This window comes from Hippoglossus hippoglossus, chromosome 24, assembly GCF_009819705.1.
Source record: "Hippoglossus hippoglossus isolate fHipHip1 chromosome 24, fHipHip1.pri, whole genome shotgun sequence".
Taxonomy (NCBI): Eukaryota; Metazoa; Chordata; class Actinopteri; order Pleuronectiformes; family Pleuronectidae; genus Hippoglossus; species Hippoglossus hippoglossus.
The window spans coordinates 13,865,348-13,889,904 of record NC_047174.1 but is presented as its reverse complement, the minus strand read 5'-3'; the positions used below and the strand labels follow the sequence as shown (position 1 = coordinate 13,889,904).

Here is a 24,557-nt window from a genome sequence, read left to right as displayed (position 1 = left end):
TTGAGGAATTAATGAAGTATCCATCTTGTATCATATTGTATCCTACTGCATCCTATCGCATCGTAAGAAATAAAAAAGGAACGAATAATTAGGGATGAATAAAGTTTTTTGTAACATAACATATCATATTCCAAGAAAGACAGAAAGAAGGAAAGAAACATGCATGTCATCTTTTGCCTCAGTCAAAGATCGTGGAAGTGAGTAAGTATTAAAGAGCCCTCCACCAAATTTACCTGAGTACATCTGTGATATGACATTTGAAAAGACGGTTGAACAAAAAGAAAAGACAGTAAAATGATCTGATTGATTATCTGGTTCAGAGAAGTTTGAAGCTGCTGCTGAATGATTTTCACACTGTGGTGAAATACATGGAAACCAGTGGCAGCCTGTAAGAGGAGGGAGATAAATCTTACTCTCATGTTCGATGGAAAATGGTCAGCAGTAAAGTGAAGAATTTGTAAATCGTTGTTAAAGGGATAGTTCACCCAGAAATGAAAATTCATTCATTATTAGTGGGTGAAGTATTTGTGTCCAAAAAACACTTTTGGAGTCTCAGGGGTTAACTTTGTTAGGGCAGAATCCAATACAACTGAGGTAACTAGTGACCAAAGCTTCAGACGTAATAAAACTACAAACAACATAACATGCATCCATACTGCTTGTATGGTGTCATCCAAGTGTCCGCAAGCCCTGACAATCATATTCAACTCCAAACAAGGTCATTCACACCATGTTTTTGGCCTAAATGTCCACCAGAAGTTGCTAAGCTAGTGGCAGTTAGCAGAGTAGATAATGAATGAATTTCCATTTCTGGATGAACTATCCCATTAATGGGATACGACGTGCAGAACCACAGATTTGATCCTTTAAACGTCTGTGCACGATGTTACTGTCCTGAGGTCCAGCTCCAGGTCTAATGGCGGGGGATGATCTCACCATCATGCCCACGATAAAATGCTGGATCATACAATTATAGAGCTGCACAATGAATCATTCTCTTCTCCACTGACAATCTCCTCCACACTCCACTCATCTGACACTACCACACAGAGGAAGGCCCTGTTATCGCCATAATATGGATAAACAGTGACAGTTGTCTCAGACTGAAGGCCATTTCGGTGGCAGCGGATCAAATGAGGGCTCGTTTTGGAAAAAGTGGCACGTCAGTGTCTGTGGCGAGGCTCGCTTCTCCGAGTATAAAGAGATCACAGGCCTGGTGAGATGCCTGTGCCCCCCCCCCCCCCACCCCCTGGTGGAATGAAATTAGTGAGCTGGAGGTTCGGTCCCGTGAGTTCACTCAGCCGACAGAAAGAGACACTGTGTGTTCACATCACACACTGTCTCTGTGTGTGTGCGTGTGAGAGTGAGAGAGCAAAATAGAGCGATTGCATTATTTCTATCTCGTCCTCTCACTCCTTGCGTCTATCCTATCCCTCTCACACACTCACATACTTGTCTTGTTCCGCAGTAAATGTGTCAGTCATGGGTCTCATCGCTGGAACAGCCTGTCAGATCTGCAACCCCCCCCCCCCACTGCCCATTTCCCCCTCCGACTCTTTTTCCCCTCTCCTCTCCATTTATGGACTTTTTCAAAAAGGATGTTGAGGGAGAGCAGGGTTCACACAAAGAGAAAATGGTGGCTCTTAAAGCAAAGCTGTGTTTCTTTGGATTATCAGGATTTTGTGATTATCCACAAAGCGTAAAAAAGGGAATAGGTCAGCACTGAAGATCTTACTTCAAGGCCTCCGTTTTCTCACCCAGTGTGAGATTGTGTTTTATCTCACAAGGCCCTTTTCTGGAAACAAAAACTGGTGGCAGCAGAAATCAAACCGTCACAGCGCATTTGAAACAATAAACTGTGTCGGATTAACAAAACCCTGATGAGAATAATTAAAAACGCTGTTGCCATCTAACTGTATGTCGACAGGCAGCATATACTATGTGGGCTGGGCCAGTTGGCCGTATGGTCGGGCTTCATTTCACAGGTATTTTCATGTCTGTGGTCTCCGCCACTTCTGGGAGACAACCCAAAGAAAATGGACAAATGCAGTATGAAAAACACAGACCTTTGGGAGGCAGCTCCAAAGTTAATTTGACACTGTATATTTGACAGCCGGTTGCGTATTTGAAAAACAATCTGTCTTGAGCCGCTGTGTCAACAAGCTGAAACTGAGCGGCGGGGTGCAGTGTTTCTCGAGAACTATTTGTGGTTTATTTTACTGGGGGAGTCTTTCTTCTTCCCGGTTAAGGCGTCAATTGGAAACAGTGCCGTGGCGATCCCTGTCAAATCTCCTGTCCCCACAATTGGATGACTCAGCTTGAGGCCAGATAAACCAGCAGGACTTCCTGGGTGCACACCTGGAGGCTCAGCCTGTTTTACAAGCACAAAGTGGTGACAGAAATTAATTAGGCCTGTTCCGTGTGGTTACAAAAGATAACAGAGCCGTACAGACTACCTGCACGCTCTTTTTTTCTCCTGAATAAACAATCAAAAACAAAATGCTGTTAATGGTACAGGAAATCACTATGGACCCTGCAGAGAGCAACTGTATTAGGGCTTTGTTATTCACATCCAAGTTCAATATTTGCTCTCTCTGTATTGTTGCATAACATTATCTGTGTCATAGTGAATTCAAGTGTAATGTGAAATAGATGTAATAGATTTGTTTTTGCAGATTGGGGCCATTTGGCCATAGACGAACCATGTAGGGCTCTTTGGGATTAACCAATGACTGTTATAAACAAGTCGTTTCCACTTCCCCACAGTTTCCAGAAATGATGCCAAAATATACCAGATACGAAACGCAGCCATCTTGGACAGAAACCATTTATTTGACGTGCACTTTTACTTTTTTGTTTGTTAAGTACGTGTCCCATCCACTAACATGGTGGAGGCAGATGCAGCCAGGCACAAGGTGGTGATCAAGACGCTTTGGCTTCATTTTTGGGGAGCAGTCATGTCGTACATCTTTGTAAACAGTCTATGGGATTGACATTAAAGTTGTACCGTGGGGATTCTGACCACTAGAGGCAGTACAGAGCAATATTGTTTTTTCTTACAAACATTCAACAAGTGCTGCAACATAAAAAAAGGCAGAGAAGAAAAACACTGTTAACATGTTAACATAGATGTGAACAAGGCAGATTTCAAAAGATGCGGAAAAATAAGTTTTGCAAATGATGTGAAAAAAACTCCAAACAAACTATATTGAATGGTAGAGGAATAAAAATAATTTATGGCACAATCATTATCATGTAGATTAGTTATTATTTTCCCGAAAACTTGCGAACCTGTGTTACAAAGACTGATGCTCACGAAAGAGACTCAGGATCAGGGCTTTAATGGGCAAGACTTGGTGTTCCTCCATTCACCCGCGGATATGGAAGGATGACTGGTTGAACTGGCATTCTTTCAGCCAGCCAAGGTCCCTGGTATTACACAAGTGCTGGATCCCTGCCATGTTACACAACTCAGAGAAGCCAGAGGAGCAGGGCTAACCTGGCTGGGGCCGTTGCAGTCCACGGACTGTGACTCTACAGGAAGAAGTTAGGGATCAGTCTCTTTTATTTACTGTCGCTGAACCAGTGGATTTAAGATGGATAAGGTCGTCAGTGATGACAACTTAAGCTTAGAGAGCTATGATGACTTTTTTTTTCTTCCCCCAATGGATAGCCTGTTGACCCCGGGTGGGAGGGAGGGTGTGTGTGTGTGTGAGTGTGCAATTGCAAGGCACCAAGACCTGCCTATGCTGATCCAAACTTGTGTTTCCTGTATGGGAATACTTGGAGTAGTGCAGCGTACTTACAGTAAGTGTGTGTGTGTGTGCGTGTGTGTGTGTGTGTGTGTGGTGTGTGTGTGTGTGTGTGTGTCTGAGCGGAGCACAAGCGAGACAGAAAAGGAAGGGAGAGACGGAAAGAGCAAGGGCATATCCAAGGGGATCAAAACCTAAACCGCAGGATATTTCTGACCTTGAGGGCGAGTGGGTAGAGCGGGGTTTGGGGAACCAGGGGGGGGGGGGGGTGGCGGCGGGAGGGTGAAGGGAAGGAACAAAGACATGGAGGGAGAAAAAGAGAGGAGCGGAGTCTTTGGAGAGCAGCTGTAAATCCTCCAGAATCCTCCGCTCAAACCAACCATAAAATTCCAACTGAAGCCACAAAACCAGTATGAGGACTTGACGAGGGTGCCCTCTACCCACAGTGTGTGTGTGTGTGTGTGTGTGTGTGTGTCTGTGGTGTGCTTCTGCGTGTATGCATGTGAGCGTGCATGTGTGCCATATGTGATTAAAGGATCCGAGCAGAGGAGGCCAGGAGGCAGGCGAGTGATGCAATCCGCGGGAAGCGAAGGAGAGGACAAGAGGGCGACAGGAAGGAAGGGAGGGAAGAGAGGAAGGAGGAATTGTTGCTTCTGGGGATCCAGCTCTCCAGGAATGTGCTGATGGTCATGTCCCACGCAGTCGCGGGGAGAGAGTTGCATTGTGGGAAACTCTGCGGAGGTGACACCACCTGTTTTCGTGTGCTGCAGATTGCAAACGGATGTTAAAAGTCCCAACACATTATAAACGGATAAACTTTGTGAGTCATTACTTTTCATTTAAAAAAGGCACAACAATCTTTTTATGTTGCTGTCTCCCGGAACACACTAGTCTCTATGGCTGCAGGCTACAGGCCCGAATCCACCCTCTCACAGCAGAACGGATCTATTTTGGTGCAACCTATTCCATGTCCGTAAGTACCCACACAGGCTCGGTGGGTAAGGTGATTTGGTAAGGCTGGACAAATAGTCTATTTATGAGCATCACAAGAGTGGGCGCGGGCCGTCCTTGAGCTGGTTTGTCTGCCGTCTGAAGTGCTAAGTGGCATATACAGTTACAATAGATACTGTAGAACATTCGCAAGGACGAGTGAAGGTGGAGGAGGGGGTGAGGGAGGGAGGGAGGGTGTGCGAGAGACAGACAGAGAGAGAGCGAGAGCACTGGGAATAGAGATGGTGAGTCAGAGGCCATTTGGAAAGTAATTTCATCTCTGAATGCCGTATATCTTTTCATCAATGAAAGGAAAGTCTTTTTTTCCGAGCGAGGCAGACGCGAGAAGAAAAAACATCTCTTTTCGGTGAAATTGAGTCTATTTTGAGGGGGAAGAGGACCGACACCATTCATAGGCTTCTCTTTATTTTTGCACTGAATTTACTTTATATAGGTGAAGTTATTTGTCACAGTGCAATGTGGGGGGAGGAGGTTCAGGGCGAGACTGAACAATCGCATGTTCAGCAGCAGGTTCACCATCTACTAACGCTTTATTTTTACTAGTAAGCATTAAGCAAATCTGAGGGTGATGAGATTGCCATGAAATTTGAAAGCGCTCGTAAAGCAAAGTTATGGAAACATAAACATTTTGACAAGATGAAAAGTCACTACGGTCATTAGGATTCTGGGCACCGTACATATCTGTATAACATTTTATGGCAAACCATTCAATAGCTGTTTAAATATTTCCGACCGGACCAAAGCGTCTGACTAGCGGATCCCTGGGGCCACTAGCAAGGCCATAAGATTTTGACCTTGCGTGTTGTGATCATATTTGATCCTGTGTGTGGCCTCTGTCTTTGGTAAACACCGTGTCTGGCCCCGAAAGAGTCTTCTGCCATCTTTGTGAATCATTGCTTGCTGTTCCTCTGAGGTTTTAGGGGTTCCAGCGATATTCTGGATAGGCTGAGTGTGGTGTGGCATCCAGCCAGTGAAAAAGAAGGGGAAGATAGAAGAGGGGAAGGGGAAAGTGTTCGGAGAGACTGCCATCGACAGGCCTGGCCTGCTGTGTGTAGCCTGGCAAACCAACCTTGGCCTTGACAAGACTACACAAACATCTATAATATTTGCCTCCTGCCAATTTCTTACTTATATAAATATGGGTGGAGTTCCATGTCCATTTACTTAAACCGCCCTCCAAATCCGCATTCAATCAATTAAATGTATCCCGTTGTCAAAGCAGAAACATGCTATTGTTAAAAAAAAAAAAAAAGGTATTGGTGCCTGTTGAAACACAAGTCTAAGAGGATTAAACAAAGTTCACGATGCATGTTTTCTCTTAACCGGAGCTCAGTGACTGGAGGGGGAAGAGAGGGACACCACAGAATACTGAGTTGGACTGGTTTTCGATTGGTCTGGCATCGGCTGTGTGGTCGTATGGGCGAGCACAAAGAGAATGCTGCGGTTATTGTTGGACCACCAGTGTCTGCACTTCCATGAATCGTTCTGGTGCTTACCATCACTGGTTAAGTTCATCTTGCCGGGGATTATGAGTCTCGGAGAGGTCCTGCGAGGACACTGACTGACTGACTTACCCTCACTGCATCCAAATTAGGGTGTGCGTACGAGCCAGCACGCAAACCAACCCGGGCTACAACCACCAACACCGAACTCACTGAGTTCTTCTGTGTTTTTCTTTTTGCTTCATGCACTGTGTGTATGTGTAGCCTCAAATTCAAACCGGCCTTGGTTTTGAGATTTGCCCTCTTGCACAGTGCATATTATATACGGCTGTTTGTGCACTGTGGAGCGTCAGGGCTGATATTTTCGGTTCTGCGGAGGAGTCAACCCATAGCAGAGCAAACATGACCCATCGTCGACTAAATGTTTTGTTTGCTGAGCTCATCGCCTTTCAGAGAGTGTTTGCACCTCACCCTTTCTTCCCCCCCCCCCCCCCCCCCCCCCCCCCCCGACAACGTGATGATGAATCTGTGGGGATTTTAATTTGTTACTGGACCACTTGGTGATGCAGCTGGCTACTGAGGCTACACCTCAACCCTCGTCTGTTTCCCCCCCAGCTCCCCTCTGAATAACACAAAATGCCCCTGGAGGAATGTGAAAAGTCAGCCAGTATCCCTCACTGCTGAAAATGACATGTTTTTGAGACGACTGTTTGACCTTTTGTTATTTCGGTGATGCAACACACTGAGAGTTCATTCCCTTGATTACACGTGTCAACCAGTGATGAAATGTAGAAACCTCAAGTCTGCTTCTCTGCTGTATCTTTAACCTGACAAAGCGTCCTGGGACACCATCACAAACAACCGACCTGTTTACGTCTGACATTGACCTGAATCTGTAGCCGCTGAACTTTCAGAAAATATATCACATTATGCTCCACATGACTATACTTGCTGCACATGACTAGTAACTACAATAACTGCCTAACCTGCATGTGTTATCTTATCATTTTACTGGAGCCGTTCCTGAGCTGACAGCATTTTTATGACATTTCTATGAGACTGAGTCCAGTGTGAAAAATACAAATGAAAAATGCATTTTCACTACTGTGCCCAAAGTGAAAAATGTTTTCCTTCCATTCCTCAGTCATGTCAGAACTTGCACTAATGGAAACCAAGAATTAATTTGTATGACTTGTCTCATTAATTTTCACATTCGGCATTCTATTAAACTCTGGGCTTATTTACCATAAAACACAGCATATTAATATCTATGCAAATACTTTTGATTCCCATGAGCATTCACTTACAGATGATTAAATCTGCACATGTAGAATAGAGTGCGGTAGTTTTCCACGGAAACATGAACCAGAAAGCACCAGTTATGAATAGTGTACAGATCTATAAAATATTATGTGTGTGATTTACAAGGGAGTAATGAGATAAAAGACAGGGGAACACTGTGTTCCAGGTCAGGTCTGTCTGTCTGCGCAGCTTTGGTCCAGAGAGCAGCATGAGTCACCGGAACGGAGGAGAGATTGCTAGCTTGCAGAATTCATTAAGACAAATGTAAGGTATATGGATTTCCTCTGGAAGAGAGAGAGAGAGTGAGAGAGAGAAAGAAAGAAAAACATCCGTTGGCAGCTGGAGGAGCTGAACCCCAGTGACTCCGCAAGTAGCTTTCCAGACACCTCTGGAATGACAGCCGGCTTTATGCATTTCTGAGTTATGTCCGTGTGGATGTAAACAAGTTCACTTAAATCTTTCAGCGTGTCGGACCTGTTTTCTATTAGGTTTGGTGCCAATCTCCTAAAACTACAATACAATAAATCACAATAAAAGAACTAGTGTAAAGCACATAGTTTAGTACGTCTGCCCAGTTGAACTTTCTGCTAGAATCAGAGTAATCAGCGTGAAAACTGATCATGCTGAAGAATGTAAACTTGTTTTTTTTAATGTCCCCCCCCTCCTCAATACTTGCAAAGCACATCACGGTTCCCTTTGTACAACGGCGCCCCCGTGTGGCCACAGGGCATCAGTGCAACAACAAATACAGTTTTGGTTGCTTCTGCTTAGAATTACGGTAACACCAGTATGTGACATAATCTAAACTTTAAACAGTTTCTGTAGATATTTCATTTTTAACCTGTATTCTTCGCTACGGTTGGGGTGACTATAAGAAATGTGGTCTTACTTTAAATTAAGCTTGAAAGAGACGTTAAGATGGAACTTACTGATGCCAAAGCTGTTCAAATAATATTTAAACTAACAATATTTAAACCAAACCAAACCTTTATACATTATTTCGCATTGAAGAGTGTTTAATTAGCTAGATAGCATTATCTGATTTAACAGCTAGCTAACATTAGCTAATTTAACACCCTTTACTGTGAAATAATGTATAAATAATTAATAGATTCCTGAATATTGTTAGTTTCAGTATTATTTGAACAGCTTTAGCATCAAGTAGCATTTTAACGTTTCTCCCACACTTGCATTTAAAGTTAGGAGACATTTCTTATAGCCAACCCAGCTTTTGAAAAGAACACAGGTTAAAATTAAATATATGCAAACTGTTTAAAGTACGAGCTAACACTAGCTAGCTACGTTAGCTTGACAGTAAACCCGGAAATGCCCTGAATGTACAACATCGTCAATATCGACAAGTTACGTTGCGTGTTCGTGAACAAACCCGTTACACTGATCCAGGAGCAGTGGTGGCACTCTGGTGCTGCGGCTTTAACGTCGACGGAGAACTGATCCGGAATCAGCCTCCTCGGCACCGGATGTCTCGGGGAAGCGATTTCTACAGGAAATATACCGTCCGACGCAGCGAGCATTTGTGAAGGGCTGCCATTTTAGCAAGCTTACGGTAAGAAAACTTGCTCCGTGTTGTTGTGCGGTAGTTTCGCCGAGCTGCTGCGGCTGCTTCACACATGTCCCGTGTTGAAATCATTTGTCTCCTCCGGTTTTGTTTTTGCATAACTAAGTCAACGTTAGCTCAACCTAGCTCGTTTAGCATCGTGTCCGTGGCTCTGCTGTTAGCCGCTGAGTGTCCTAGCCGTGGACATTATGAAGACAACGCATCTTATTCACTGTGTTGTCCCGCTAGAGGAGCTTTTAGATGCGCATGTATGAAGTGTTTCAGATCCACATTGTCTTGTAAAGATAGTTTTACAAGCATTAGCTGAGTAGTAGCTGCTCCCTTTGCTCGTGGGGAAGCAATCGTTGCCCTAATATTCGCCCCAGTAGTGATGATGCATGTAATACTCGAACTACTGCTCAAGATAAGTAGTTACATGAGTAAAAAAAAAAAAAAAAATCGCACTGTCAACACAACTGCCCCCACGATTTCCTGACACTCACATGTGATCAGAAATAAAACGTGACTCAGCACAGTTCATACCTCCACCCAGGCCCGTCAGTCCCCTCATGAAACCACGTGTAAACTCTATTTTTATCTGATCTTCACCTAACTGCACACATTCATAAATGTCAGTCCACTTGATATGCATGATTTCCCCCCCCTCGTCAAGTTCCAGGAGTTATTCTCTGCCACATCAACTAGATCCGCACCAACATTTAATGAATTCTGTCCTTTTCCCAACAAGTTTCGTGATAATCCATCCTGTAGTTTTTGCGTAATCCTGCATACGAACAGATGAAAACTTAACCTCCTTAGGCAGAAGTAATTATAACCAAATACATAGATATTGCAGAGACTAGGACAAATAGAGGGCTTCGATAGGGGGATCAGCAGGGGGCACACATGCAGCTCACTGGGCCCAGAGGTCAAAGTTAATGTGCTCCTGCTTTAAGGGGGAAAATGTGTAATTTCAAGGGCAAAACAACAGACAACAACCATGCAATCATCTGTGCTTGAAGCAACCCGGATTATACTTTAAAAGTGGGGTGTGCGATGTATAAACCGAACAACATGGAGTTGTTCTCTGAGGAGTCAACAAAAATGTTTAAGAATTAAACGTGCTGTAATCTAGATCCGTGTTCTTCCTTGGATCATGCCGCACCCCTCCATCGAAATAGGTTGAGACGTTTTTGTGTTTTTGTGTAATAACCACCTTTGCGAAGTTAAGGTAACTCATATGCCTTACAAGTCTCCGTTCCTTTTCTGTTTCTGTCCGCAGCACAAATGCATCATGAGGCGCAAAGTGGTCCAGCTCACCTCCAGGTCGCACCATGAAAACATCCTGGCTTCTCTGCATCAGCTGAGGCTGCAGGGACAGTTGTGTGATGTCACCGTGCACGTTGACTTCCAGGGGGACAAGCAGGAGTTCCGGGCCCATCAGGTGGTGCTCGCAGCATCCAGTGGCTACTTCAAGAACACCCTTCTCATCCAGGATGTAGCCCGAGACACAGTCTCCCTCTCAAATGTGCATTCTGACGATTTCTCCAAGTTTCTGGAGTTTGTGTACACGGGTAAAGTGGAAGTTGCCAGCAAAAAGATCGCTGACGTGCAAGCAGCGGCAGAGTTGTTGGACTGTAGGGATCTGTCAGAGGTTTGTGATGAGGCCCTGCGTGCTGAGACTTTAGAACCCCCTAAAAAGAAAACGCCTGCATCAAATGTTGCGGATCATTATTACTTACAGTGTGACGATAAAGAAAAAGGGCCCAAAGGGAAGAAGCAGCTGGGCAGGCTAGTTCTGAAGCGGCAGCTCTCACCACAGAGCTCTGAGAATGAAGTCACTGCAAAAACATCTCAGGTGAAGAAAACGGTGACGAATGAAAAAAGCGAAGGGGGACAGGTGCAGCCGAGGAAATCCAGCCGCAGAATCCTTCAGAGGCGTCTAAACGCTACGAGAGAGGCTTCGAACAGTGAAAACCAAGTTACCAATGAAGACGCAGAGGGGTTTGAGGACAGGACTGAAGTCGAGGCTCAGCCAGAGAACGGAGCAGAGAGAGGGGATGAGTCTTCATGCAGACTGCCGGGCTCTGATGTGGACAACGGTGAAAACGAGGACGATGTGCAAAGTAATCCCGAAGACCCCATGTTATCTGTGGATGAAGAGGAAGAGGAGGAGGAGGAGGAGGAGGAGGAGGGGGAAGAGGGAGAGTCCAAGGTGACGTCCAAACGAACGTCCAAAGCCCAGTTCCAGTGTGAAAAGTGCCAGCGGACCTTCCACTACGAGAGGAGCTACTTGAAGCACATCAGGTTGGACATTGTAGTTATCCTCAGATTAATTCACTGGTCTCTACAACAGCTCCCTAAAGCAAACACTGATATTGTTTATTATAATCCACTATTTGACAGGAGATGGGACTAGTTTCAGATTCCTTTAAAGCAGATTTTCAACAATCACGCCCAGCTGATAGCAAGCTCACAACCTCATTATCAAACATCCTGATAATCTCATAGTTGGTATTATAGTGTGATACCACTAACATTTGGTTTTCCTCTAGCGCTCCCTAGTCACTGGCTTTTGTTAGATGCTGGGGGAGAAGAACCTCAGCTGCTGCTGTGCAGTTGTTTGTTTTTCAACTCCACCAACATCTGCGTTTGTTTGTTTGTTAGTCAGCAGAATTACACACAAACTACTCAATGGATTTCCATGAATTTTCATGGAGGGGTGGGATTTTTGATGCAGATCTAGATAAGCAGGCGAGATGGGGCGTTTTTTCAACATTTTCATTAATTTCTCAAAAATCATTAATTGATCTTAATGAGAAAAAAATGATATTTACTAGTTGTGCAATTTGGTGCAGGTCCAAATAAAAATCTGGATTTAAATCTAGATTCATAAAGGGACTGTTGGGCCTTGACAGAGGTATGCATTCTACCCAGTGCCATTCTAGTTTATTAGTGTGTCCTACTTTCTCAAACACAATTTATGATCTGTTAAGAATCTGGTAAAACCTAAATGCACTCTTTTAACTACCTGTCTAGATGAGGAAGAAAGAGGGAGAAGGGAATAAAGTGTAATTACATAGTGGATTCTGAAAACTCAGTCAAAAGTGTTATAGTAGGCAGTCATAGTATAGTCAGCTTCTTAACAGCACGATCAATACTTAATTACCAAAATGAACAAAAAAATCATACTGTCAGAAATGTGTCAACGTGTACCCACAACAAGAAGACATGGAATTATTTTGCACACCAGTTCCTCAGCATGGCAGTCTCCAACCACAGCTCTCCGATGTTACCTGAAGTAAATAGTTTATCCACCTCTAAGGCTTGAGCTATGTCAGATGATCAGCTATCATGATACTTCAAAACAACACTTCTGATATTGCTGTGACCCATTCCCGTTCTCTTGCCCAGCACGTACCATGGAGTGAAAGCAGACGTTGTCTACCGCTGTGAGACCTGCCAGCAGACCTTCGCCAACCGCAGCAACTTGAAGATCCACGAGAAGCACGTCCACAGCAGCGAGAGACTCTTTTCCTGCGCCTCCTGCTCAAAGACCTTCAAACGAAAGAAGGATGTCGTCCGCCATCAAAGACAGGTGAGGCTGCACGGAACAATGTCTCTATCTAAAAGTCCAATTCAGAGCTATTCTACTAATATTTAATCGTGACTTCTTTATCTGCATTTTTTCTCTCCCACCCCTGTTGCTTCTCAGGTGCACGAACGTAACAATATGCGTCACGTCTGCCCTGATTGTGGAAAGTCGCTCAGCTCCAAAACAGCTCTGTTGCTGCATGAGCGGATACACACTGGAGCAAAGCCTTTTGAGTGCACTGAATGCAGCGCCAGATTTACCCAGAATGCTGCTCTCAAGATGCACCGCAGGTACAGAACTCACAGATGATGACTGGAAGTGAGAACAGGGGAAGGAGCTGTGTAAATGATAACGATGTAAACCAGAGGGTTGAGGTTTTAAATTTGGGGAAGTCAAGAAGAAAGTAAGTTGAGCGAGCAATACTCGCCTGTTTGGACAAATTCCCAGAGTGCTCTGTCTGAGAATGTGTCGCAGCGAAACTCCAATCAAATTTTTCATATGGTCCCTGTCCGTCCCATAGACTGTATATAAAGATGAGCGACGCGTCTCTACTTCCTCCCACTGGAATAACAACATGACACTAAAAGATCCTGGATACGAACGCTGCCATGTTGCACGTTTAGAGCCAGACTCTGCGCAGTGGCGATTGACTTTTGACCTTGTTTTTATAGCATCAAACAACGGAATTTAACCAAACTTACTGGAAAAATTGAACAAACAGCAGAGTGATAAGAAGCACCTACAATGACAGACACTATCTTTGAGAAAAATGTATTTGACGGGTACTTAAACTTTTTAGTCTGGTCCATATCCCATCCATTAACATGGAGGAAGTGATCGAGATGCTTTGGCTTCACTTTTGGGAGCCGTCATGTCGTCCGTCTTTATAAAACAGTCTATGATCTGTCCAATCATCAACTGTGGACATAAATATACAAAACCAGTGAGTAGCTATGACTTGATAATGATAGCTGGGAGTTTTATTTATACACACGAATACCATATGTGTATATTTGAGGTCTAAACTGTGCCTATTTGTAGGATTCACACAGGAGAGAAGCCTTTTGCATGTGATGAGTGCGAAGCCAGGTTCACTCAGAAGCACATGTTGGCTTATCATAAGAGATCACACACAGGTAAGACTGATTTAATATTACAACTCAACATTTCTGTATTATCCTCTTTGTTTGTGCCTTAGCTAAGATTGTCCCTTTAAGTAGTCCTTTAGGATCGTACCCACACTGCTGTCTACACATGTCAGACCACATGTGAAGATGATGTTTCTTCTGCTGTTTCTTTTTTCTCTTGTTAGGAGAGAAGCCTTTCATGTGTGAGGCGTGTGGGAAAAGCTTTGCATCTAAAGAATACCTCCGGCACCACTCAAACATCCACACTGGCTTCAAGCCGTACAAGTGTGAACAGTGTGGCCGAGGCTTCGCTCAGAGGAATTCTCTCCACCAGCATTTAAAGATACACACAGGTAACTGCAAGATCGGTCACACTTAGTTTTTCGGTCATTTGAGGGCATCGTCTGCTTTTAACCTCAACCTCCTCACTGTCCCCCCGTTTTAATTCCACCTGCGTGTGTTTGTTCCCTCTGAAGGCGAGCGTCCGTACAGTTGTAAAGAATGTGACAAGCACTTTACCCAGATCAACGCCCTGCAGAGGCACCAGCGTATCCACACGGGGGAGAAACCCTACATGTGTGCCCTTTGTAACCGCACCTTCACGGACAAGTCCACCCTCCGCAGGCACGCTATGGTTAGTGGTGCTTACCTTACTATCGTCGTTCTATCTGAAAGGGTTTTTTCAAATGTGACTGTTTGGGTACAGTGTCGCTGAAACTGGCTTTTTGACTGGACCGACACATTTAAAAAAAAAGAACTTTATTAATGGTATAAGGGCTACTAGTCCATGCTTATCGCCTGATAAGTTGTGCTTAAAGTGCTTTGACTGCTATGAAAACTAACGTGAGTTCTTTTGACGTTCAGACTCACGACGCCGATGCTCCCTGGAAGACCTACCTGGTGGTTCTGGAGGGAAATGTGGAGGACAAGAAACCCAAATCCACCCCCAAGGGAAAGACAAAAAAAGCAGGAGCAGGGGAGAAAACGAGCCCATCAAGAAAAAGTGGAGGCGGTGCTGCGACTGGTGACACTGTTTCCACTGGTGCTGAAGGTGACGCTGTTGCTGCCGCTGATGCCACTTGTGCTGTTGATGCTGCTGCCGGTAAAACCACCACAGATTCCATTGTGGTTCCCGCCGAGCCAATCACTCTTCCACCTGATTGGACCAGCCATGGAACCATTGCTCTGGTCAGTCACGGCGGGATCACCGTCATCCACACCGAGGTGCCACCTGGGACGCATATCCAGCCCATCATGACCACTGACGGCACAAGCACCAACCTCATTTCCTTAGATGGTTCCGCCATCCCCTTCGCTATACCTGTCTCTATGGCTCATCCCATCCCCTTGTCCTCCTCCACCACCTCTTTGTCCGTACCCTCAGTTCTCTCCCTTCCCGTCTCTGACGCCACATTGGCATCGGTCTCCGAGATCCCAGCTGTTTCAACGTCATCCGTCCTGGAAGCTGCTGTGTCACAGACGATTCTGTCTCCAGTTTCCGAGACCAAGATCAACCAATCAGAACCTGATATTCAGACTGTGATTGTCAGTGACATGGTTTGCGGAAGCGAACAAACGGCAGCCGTCGACGGACAGGAAAAGGAAAAGACAGCAGAGAACTCTTTGGATGAAATTAAAAAGACCCCCGATCAAGACGCTGTGTAGAAAGTGGATGTAAATATAAAGCTCTTTATCCGGGGCCACGTTTCAACCCCTCAGTAATGCAATTTTTTGTATATACTTTGGAATTAGCAACGTCTGAATACGTATTCTGACTTTGTCACATCTGTGATCTTCAGTGTTTATCACGACATGTTGCGATGTTAAGGTATTCAGTGGGAAATGCTACATGCTTAAGAGATGTAACTAAGGTATTTCAAGTATTGGGTATTATTAGCAAATGGTTTGTTAATGTACCGCGTGAAATGTTGCATAAATGAAGTTGAATACAAATGAAGGCGATTGTTAGTTACTAACACATAATGCCAAACCTCACAAAAGGTTCATTCCATTCAAGCCCTTGCATGCAAGTATCACAGACCTTTTCCTGTCATATATATATATATATATATATATATATATATATATATATATATATATATATATATATATATATATATATATATATATATATATATATATATATATATATATATATATATATAATAAAACTTCAGGAGTTACATCTTGGACGTTCTGCAGGATGATCTGGGAACCTAGTCAGAAGTCCTTGGCAGCGAAAGACCCCCCCCCCCCCCACTGAATTAGCTTTCCATACAGCTGTGGAATGACAGCATGCTCCTTGCAACCCTGTTGATTTATTTAGGTTTGAATGTAAATGAGTGAGCTCAAATCCTTCAAAGTTCTGGCACTTTACTCTGTTTGGAAGTTTTCCATGTAGCTACACCTGCATTTCAAAGTAATAGTCAACAAGGTTGACTCCTCCAAAAAGAAAATACATAACTTTAAAACTCTAAGTTTGGAAGTTTCAACCCAGTTAAATGAAATTAGTTAGTTTCTTTTCAAATGAGTTAATTTGACAAGAAAATGTAGATTTGTTATAGACATGGTACCCGATCAAAATACTGTAATAAAGATGGGCAGTTGAAAAGAATGCCCACTAAACATGACACGGACATTGTGTTGTATAAGAGCAGGATGCAGTCGTGTCAAAACTAGATTATAGGTGATTGATTATATTGATTAGTTTTTTTCACCAGTCAAATGTGACAGCATCAGGTTACAGTTGGACAGAGCAGCAGGTCTATGGCAGCGGAGACACAGAGGAAGGTAACAGTTCAATAAAAGGTATATATCAACGGAATTATATATTATTATACATATTATTTATCAGGCCAAACATTAGCAACACAATGTATTTAATAGCCTTCCTCATAAAAACAAGTCACTTTAGCTTGTAATACTGTATATATATTTCCACTTGGGTGACAATCTTAGGTACACTAATAAATTATCAATATACACCAGATTTTCTATAATCTCAATATAGGATCAAGCACTACTGGTAATGTGTGTACTGTGTAGTACTGAACTGAAGCTACAGTATGTTTGATTTAGGAACACGAAAGATGATTAAAGGACAGACTGATGCTCATCACACAACACTTCTATCGCACACATGAGGTCAAAGGCAGGGCATTGTGGGATAGAATACCTTTATTATTGTCCATTCGCACAAGCATACAGATCATATCCTCGGTCCATTGTCATTCCACTCTGGAAGAAGCTGGATACGCAGGGCGACTGACCCTTTAGTAAAAACTTTGGTCTGGCTCACTAGTGGATGTGACACGACTGTAACCTACACATAATGACATGCTTAGCGACTGGCCAGATGAAAGGTAGTAAACCTTCACCGAGTTAGTTAACGACACGACACGGCACACGGCACAGAGAGGAGTGACTAATGATGCGCGGTAATCCCAAGATTACTGCCCTGGGAAGAAGGAGCAACGGTTCCCACGTCAGTGCTTCTCATTCAAAAATACAGCTCACATGGGCAAATCTAAACATCTCAGCCTCAAACGTTAAAGTATTACTACATCAACAAAAAATTAAATGATAATAAAGGAGCTTTTAAGTAATCAAATCATGAATATGTATGGAAAAGGTAGAAATGTTTAACAGTCTACATTTGGTGCATATCATCCCCCTTCGTCTAGAAGGTGATAAAAAGGAAAGTAAAATCTTTTTTTAGTGTATTTTTTTTTTTTTTTTTTTTAATAATGGTAATGACTTTGAATAACGTTTGTGACATTTATTTCATCCTTCCCTTCTACTTCAACACAATACAAATTAAGATAATAGTAGATTCTTTAAATAAATACAATGATAATCTTATGTACAACAAACTGAGACATTTAAATAATTTAAAATATACAATAAACTAGCTTTAAAAAAACAAGCTGCGTCTGACTAGGAAACAATAATAGTACAAAACATGCAGTGGTTGTCGTTAATACTAGGTTCAATACGATATACCGCTCGGAAATCCACCAGCACGGATTCCAGCAGAAAAAGGTATGCAGCAATCCCCTGGGCAGAGGTGAGGGCGAGAGGATTTACATTCTGACTAGATTCAGATATGCTCTGCAGGAAAGCAAGGTAGTGCTCTGAACGGGTAGCAGTGGGATGTTCAAAATCATCAGCAGACGCCCCTGTCCTGATGCTATACACAGTGAGGTGAGTGTGTGTTTGTGTGGCTGTGTGTGTGTGTATGGATGTATGTAAGCATGCGTGATGGATTTGTCCCTCCGTGCTGTGCTTCTAACCCGCGTGTCGCTCATTTCAGATCCCCTTCGTCGCCCTGGATGGTCTTTTTGATGCGCAGCAGGAGGGTTGTGTGCCACTGGTCCAGACGTGAGATCGAGTCAAACTCCTTTACCTGCAGACAGAAAAGAACGCAGACACTAGAGCACGACTGATTCAATAGTTACCCGATATAAGACATTTGTATAGGTGTTTGTCTGCGGTTTAGCGTAATAAACATTCTTATCAAATTTGCACAGTGAGACATGAAATTGCATCACATATTAGCCCTTTGCTGCAACAAGAATCACCGTCTCAACTACAATCGCACTCAGTAGAGCCCATACCTCAGCCAGGCCCAACAGTCCCCTTAAATACAATCAAGCTGCACCACATTTCACACAATCACCGATATCAGTTTCCTAAGTGTGCCTGATTTTTAAATCAAGATCCATGAATTATTCCATGAGAAAAAACTGAAATTGATGTAAAAGAAAAACACCCTCTCTCAATGTTTAAGTGACCAAAAGAAATCCTGGATCCCCACCTTAATTGAATGGCTTCTCCCCTGACCCATACTGCACCCTTCCCCCAACTTTGGTGGAAATCCATTCAGATTTTACACAATCAAACGGACGGGAGAAAAACATAACCTCCATAATCTGAGAAGAGTTATGTGATTTAACCAGCAGCTTTGCAAATGTATAAACTAACACATCTTTCATATTGTTAAGTATTTCTCTAATTCTCTGATGAGGCCTCTTCCCTCTCTGACTTTGAGTTCATTTTAAAACATGTTTTTTGAAGGTCGGCTCCGTCTGCACCAGTTTCATATAAACACAGCCCTGAGAGACTTCACAGATTCCTGAGATCCAGTTTTCTTCTTTCCTGAATACACACGGGATTCAACAAAACTACAATAGCTGAAGCAGAGGGATTTCTGAGCTCAGCAAAAACTTTCATAGTGTACACATGACTTACTGCCTCTGTAAAAGCTTCAGTGTTCTGCTCTTCATGTGCCTCAAGAAGTTTCTGTCAAGCAAAAAAAAAGAAATGTAGGTTACTCATAGAACTGATTCACTGAGCCACCGGCTGCCTCTGAGTTGTCAGCATCCACTTACCTTCAACAACTTGCATTCTCTGGAGTCTGTAAAAGCCGGGAACATCTCCTCATATTTTTCAATAGCAATCTGTGGAGACACAGCGTGTTAGATTGTACCACAGCTCTCCGTCCCTATCCCGAGACCGAACCACAAAGGTATAAACTCGCCTTGGCGTTGAGCTCGTCGACGATGAAATGACAGAGGGAGGCTTTGAAGAAATACTCTTTGGCGCTGTATTTCAGCAGCGGGTTGTCCATCGTGTTAGCTCCGACCTAGATGCATCCAAATCATAAGAAATGTATTAGAAATGTCGTTAATTAGAGGGGTTGAGAAAGGGAAAGCATGACACAATGAATCTCAGCAGTAGCCACCTGCTCGTAGATCTCAATCGCTTTCTGGTACTGCTCCAGCTGAGCAGAGTAACCCCCGACCTTCAGCAGACACTTGTTAGCAGAACTAAAGAGAAATTGAAATAAGACTAAATGTGTTAAACAGACCAACCATGAATGCTGTATGTACAGAGTACATGAGAACTATTGGTCTATTATTTATATTTTTTAAATGTTAAGCTCAATAGCATGGAACATTGGAGAATAAGACAGTCAAACAAAAATGCAGGTGCGACAGCTGAAATCTGGGCGATCCAAACAGTACAAAGTATAACAAAGGTTATCAAGATAAAACGTTTCCTATCAGTGGTATCGATAATTATCACGATAAATGTCACATTATTATTTCTGTTTTTAAGTACTGAATGAAGGTTGTACTTTTAAAGTCTTTATGAGTAGAGAATGGCAAACACGTTCAAATCTGAGGTTGAACATTGAAAACAAGTATGTTCTTTGCCTCCTTTACAAAGCATAAGCAACATATTGATATAAATTGAACTTCTTTTGTATTGCTATTGATGAAAATGATGTTGCAATCATTCTTGTGATTGCTTTATCTCCCAGCCTTAGTGCAAGTTTCATTAATGTTAGCCTTTAAGCTGCAGCAGTTAAAATGAATGAACTTTGTGTGACAATATTTTGTCTGATGACATTCAAGGGAATAATGTAAAAGTTAAAGTTACACAATACTATGATAAAAGCTCTATTTCAACCGCTGCTCATTCTCGTTGACTATTAGAGTACTGTCTTATCCCTGATCTTTGGAAACTGAACATGGTAGTATCAGGTTTTAGAGCTGAAAATAGATGGGAGATAATATAGATAATATGCAGTATTTTAGTTTGGTAGAAGAAACAGAGAGAACAGTACCTGTTTGATTCTTCTCCTTTGTAGTAGTCGGCTGCTTGTTCATAATGTGCAATGGCCTTTACAAAAGAAAAACAACAAACAGTGCAATCTTAAGTGTTGTTTGAAACAAATATTGCTCCTAGTGGTCGTATTGACTATGTAGATTGCGTTACCTTTTCGATATCCACCATTTCAGACTCGTAGATCTCTGCGATATTGATGTGGTGTTTGGCTGCGATGGTGAATCTTCCCTGGGAGGGAAGAGGAAGAGGAGAGAACTCATTATGAATGGGATCTATCGTGATGATGTGATATCCAGCTCTGTTAAAGGCAGATTTACTCTTGTGAATGAGATGCAGACATTCTACGAGCATCTTACCATGTCTGTGTATATTTCGATGGAAGCATTTAAACACTTGATTGCCTCTTTTGGCAGCATTAAGGGAAGAGGAGGGAACGGTTAGACATGATTCGTTTTAACAGAACCTTCACACTTAGATACAACATTCGTGTTATTTATGTTAGAGAATCAAAAAAGTAAAGATAGAGCAAAACCACAAGAAAGAGCCTCCTCTTCAGTGGACTGCTCCCCTCCCCCAAAACCAATGGTCACATCTCTGCTTAGGGAGAATATTAAATGAGGCCAGAGAGAGAACAAAGAGCCCTATAAATCAACTAACTGTAAATGCCAGGCAATTTAGGGGTAATAACTCTCACAGGCTCAATTGCTTGAAATATCCACAGCGAAGCAACTCAGGCAAATTGTACAGTAAAGTGCAGCTTCATAACCAGAGCCTAACACAAAGTGTTAAACAGTCCCGAGTTCCTATCCAAAATCTAAAAATTCAGCCTGGGGATAGAAATATGTTTCAGTAATCTAGAAAAACACACAATCTACATTGACTCATCTTGGGATATTTAATTAATATCCTCTGAGAGTCCCACTTGAACAGCCTCATCTCGTCACTGCTGGTTATGGAAAGCCTCTTGCTCCACAACTTTACAACAAAACTGTTTTCAAGTTAACACTAAATTACACAGGATTTAGTCTGGGATGGCTTATATATATATTTTAAAGTTTGTTAAAAAATCACGCAATAATTGTATTGCATCAAACTTTGAAGTTGATGTTTCATTTTAGAATCAGATTAGTGTCATTAAGAATCAAATGAGCCGTTTTCTGACATGTTGGGTCTGGACTTTGTCCATGAACGATGCAGCAGGAGAATCTCCACTCAGACGCACTATACACAGTGAGGTGAGTGTGTGTTTGTGTGGCTGTGTGCGAGATTATCCGGATTTCAGTGCATGTCTGAAAGCAGCTATAGAGATTGAAGTCAGGTTTGAACCCAGTCAGTCGTCTCTTACCATTTGGGTCAGACTTCTTGAAAGCGTTCCCTGCGTCGATGAAACTGGTGGCGCAGTCATGTTTGTTCTGCAGCTGCGAATGGAGACGTGCGGCCTTGCAAAACGCATTTCCAGCAGCTGAAGACGGACGAAAAAGAGAAAAGAAAATGTCATGCACACATACTGTACACTCTGCTTTTAGCTTACACTCTAATTTATGCACATCATTCCACCGTTTTAGCTTGTGGCTCCTTCAGAAAGTGCTGCACTTTGCATTTACAGAGCAAAAATAAATAAATAAAAGCACACAATCCCACAGCGTCTCAGGTGTGTTGAAACAGATAAGTTGGATATCTTAAGGAAACAAAACTCACCGCTCCAGTTTTTGGCCATCTTGAACATGTTGGCCGCTCTGCAGTACATCTCACATGCTTCTTCCACTTTGTGAGGTCCTCTAGTAACCACAGATGAAAAGAAAAATGTTGTAAATACACTGAACATATTATACATTTCCATACAGGCTATTGTGTACGAAATTTAAACTAAAACATTTGGCATCATAGGTCACAGGGTGATGCAATGCTGAGATGGATGGACTCTACCCTTTACACAGGCATCACCCTATACAGGCATTATAGATCTCCACCCCACCACGACGAGAAGTGGACCCCTGGGAGCTGCCTGGATTTGTTATGATACTCGGGCCATTCAATCACAGCGGAGGATTACATCACCGCTTGGTCAGCCACAGAATTAGCATTAAAAAACCTGCCCAGAATGAATACTGCTGAGTAGTAACATTTGGAGGTCACCTCAGACGGAGCTTTAGGGAAAACACAGTCACACAGGAGCATAACTGCTTGTTCTATTTTGGACACATGCAAACACAGCTTTATCTGCTGCATCTCTATTGTACGGTTTAATAATCCACATATAAGATGGCATGAATTATATATCACCTAATTTATGGAGCTCCCAAAGGTCACTGGCCCACTGTATATTATTACTTTTCCTCTTACTATGCATTTCTTTTAATCTGTGCTTAATGAAATCTAAAAATAAACCTAGATATAAAGCAGGGGATAGGAATCAGCATCTGCAAACACATTTAGGAGGTACATTTGTTATAAGAATATAGGCAAAACGAATAACAGGGAAAAGTACATGCCAACTGTCTCTGGATTTTAGTTAATTTTATTATTAACTATCACATGAGCCAAAATCTTGTAAATGAGCTGCATCCTTGGAGATTCCTTGATTTTGCACTTGATTACAACTTCATAATAATAACTGTATTCATGGATCACCTTCAACACAAAGTGGAAAGTGCTGCACGACAAGGAAGCAAGAGGTTCAAATAGATAGATGCCATTGCTTTCACTGTGTTGTGTGTGCAGCTGATGCTCCAAACCAATGGTGGTGTGGTCAATGAGAATGTGACACACACACACACACACACACACACACACACACACACACACAGAGGCTGAGTGGCAACCATCACAAACTGCAGGTCTGTGTGTGATGGGGTTAAAGGCTGTACATCCACAGTCATGATGTGAGGTCACGTGGTCCATTAAAGGAGGTTTTTACACAAGAGCCTAAGAAATAATCCAACATATAAATACTGGCACATACTTCCATTTTCATATAGACTGTGTGAAACGACCCGACAGGCTACCAGCAGGTCCTGTGAGGTACCTTCACGTTTCGAGTTAGCTTAACTACTGCGCAGCTTCCATGCTAGCGTCCAGGAGAGAGGGGTGTGTTTACAGGGATCACAGCTAACTGGGCTAACGTAGCTAACTGACCTGCAGGTTTTATTTCACTGTAAATGACGCTAAAACACAAGCTAACTGGACGCTAACTGGACGCTAACTGGACGCTAACTGGACGCTAGCTGGGTGCATGTACAGACACTGGGGCTGCTGTGAGTTAGCTAGCTGTCTGTTTCTCTGCTGCAGTGCTGTCTTACCCTCCAAACATCCCGCCCAGAAAGGAGCCGGACGACTTGACTTTCTTATCGGCGTCGGCCATCAGCTGAATGGCTTCCTTCTCCTTCCCCGAGTTGTCCATCTTGTAGTGTCGGTGTTCAGGAGAGAATGTGCACAAAGTGTAAATCCCGCAGAGGACCGAGCTGCGTGCACCGAGGATTACAGAAGACGGGTTGATTTAGCGTGGGCGTGCACCAGCTAGCGGTTTAAGACGAGCCGCGCGGCATCATGGGAGGTGAAGTTTCCACATGTGGCAAAGAGAGTTGGCTTCACGGCAGAAGGAACTACAACTCCCGCGCAAAAAGTGGTTTCTATATCCAGTGTTACGTAATAGCTGATGGCAAATTGTGAAAAGTATCTTTAAGATTATTTGACTGTTAAATGTTATAACACATTTTAGAAAATAATATTGACTTCATTTCACACCCAGAAATGCAGAATAACAATGAAGGCAAATAATACCAACTATTTCACTGGAGTTCTATGTGAATTTAAAGAATATATCAACACAACTAATAACACAACTAAATTTACAATTTACATTAATTTTTAACACATGTTTGTACATCTTGATGTCTGTTTATTTAACTGTTGGGCACATCTCTACAATGTTTGTATATAAAGTTGAAAGATAGATAGATAGATAGATAGATAGATAGATAGATAGATAGATATTTAATATTCATCCATTTTTTGTCATCTGAACAGTTTTAAAAAACAGTTTTTGATCCGAAAATAAAATAGAAAAAGAATCTTAAAGAAGCAACTAAACCAGTGTACGATGCTTATATGTACAGTAGGGGGCGCTGAAACATTACA

At 42.8% G+C, this 24,557-nt stretch overlaps 2 protein-coding genes across 5 annotated transcripts; one reads left to right on the top strand and one right to left on the bottom strand.

Moving 5' to 3' along the window:
• Nucleotides 1–3,497: 3,497 nt before the first annotated feature.
• Nucleotides 3,498–15,844, top strand: gzf1 (GDNF-inducible zinc finger protein 1). Of its 4 annotated transcripts, XM_034579544.1 has the most exons (9): nt 9,780–10,104; nt 10,256–11,372; nt 12,480–12,663; nt 12,781–12,950; nt 13,702–13,796; nt 13,973–14,140; nt 14,264–14,421; nt 14,652–14,759; nt 14,802–15,844. In XM_034579544.1, exons 2-9 carry the CDS (start codon nt 10,306–10,308, stop codon nt 15,450–15,452), a joined length of 2,601 nt encoding a protein of 866 aa, XP_034435435.1. In that variant the 5' UTR covers nt 9,780–10,104; nt 10,256–10,305; the 3' UTR covers nt 15,453–15,844. The 4 variants fall into 4 exon arrangements, with proteins under 4 accessions (XP_034435438.1, XP_034435436.1, XP_034435435.1 ...); XM_034579547.1 differs by lacking the exon at nt 9,780–10,104 and adding an exon at nt 3,498–3,546 and having other exon boundaries at nt 10,348–11,372; nt 14,652–15,844; XM_034579545.1 differs by lacking the exon at nt 9,780–10,104 and adding an exon at nt 8,855–9,074 and having other exon boundaries at nt 10,348–11,372; nt 14,652–15,844.
• A 1,102-nt stretch (nt 15,845–16,946) lies between these two features.
• On the bottom strand, nt 16,947–23,942 carry napbb (N-ethylmaleimide-sensitive factor attachment protein, beta b). Its single transcript, XM_034580178.1, has 11 exons — nt 23,720–23,942; nt 22,119–22,198; nt 21,766–21,882; nt 20,777–20,823; nt 20,571–20,648; nt 20,419–20,474; nt 19,531–19,615; nt 19,327–19,431; nt 19,178–19,246; nt 19,038–19,088; nt 16,947–18,192 (listed from the first exon to the last, which is right to left on the bottom strand). Exons 1-11 carry the CDS (start codon nt 23,818–23,820, stop codon nt 18,091–18,093), a joined length of 891 nt encoding a protein of 296 aa, XP_034436069.1. The 5' UTR covers nt 23,821–23,942; the 3' UTR covers nt 16,947–18,090.
• Between the last annotated feature and the right edge of the window lie 615 nt (nt 23,943–24,557).

Excerpts from the sequence above, each read along its gene's own strand:
- gzf1 (XM_034579543.1), top strand. The coding sequence starts at position 10,306 with ATGCCTTACAAGTCTCCGTTCCTTTTCTGTTTCTGTCCGCAGCACAAA. Across the intron at positions 12,951-13,701 it reads GCTCTCAAGATGCACCGCAG|GATTCACACAGGAGAGAAGC; the intron begins GTACAGAACTCA and ends GCCTATTTGTAG. Across the intron at positions 13,797-13,972 it reads TCATAAGAGATCACACACAG|GAGAGAAGCCTTTCATGTGT; the intron begins GTAAGACTGATT and ends TTCTCTTGTTAG.
- napbb (XM_034580178.1), bottom strand. The coding sequence starts at position 23,820 with ATGGACAACTCGGGGAAGGAGAAGGAAGCCATTCAGCTGATGGCCGAC. Across the intron at positions 22,199-23,719 it reads CTGGGCGGGATGTTTGGAGG|AGGACCTCACAAAGTGGAAG; the intron begins GTAAGACAGCAC and ends TGTGGTTACTAG. Across the intron at positions 20,649-20,776 it reads TCGAAATATACACAGACATG|GGAAGATTCACCATCGCAGC; the intron begins GTAAGATGCTCG and ends CTTCCCTCCCAG.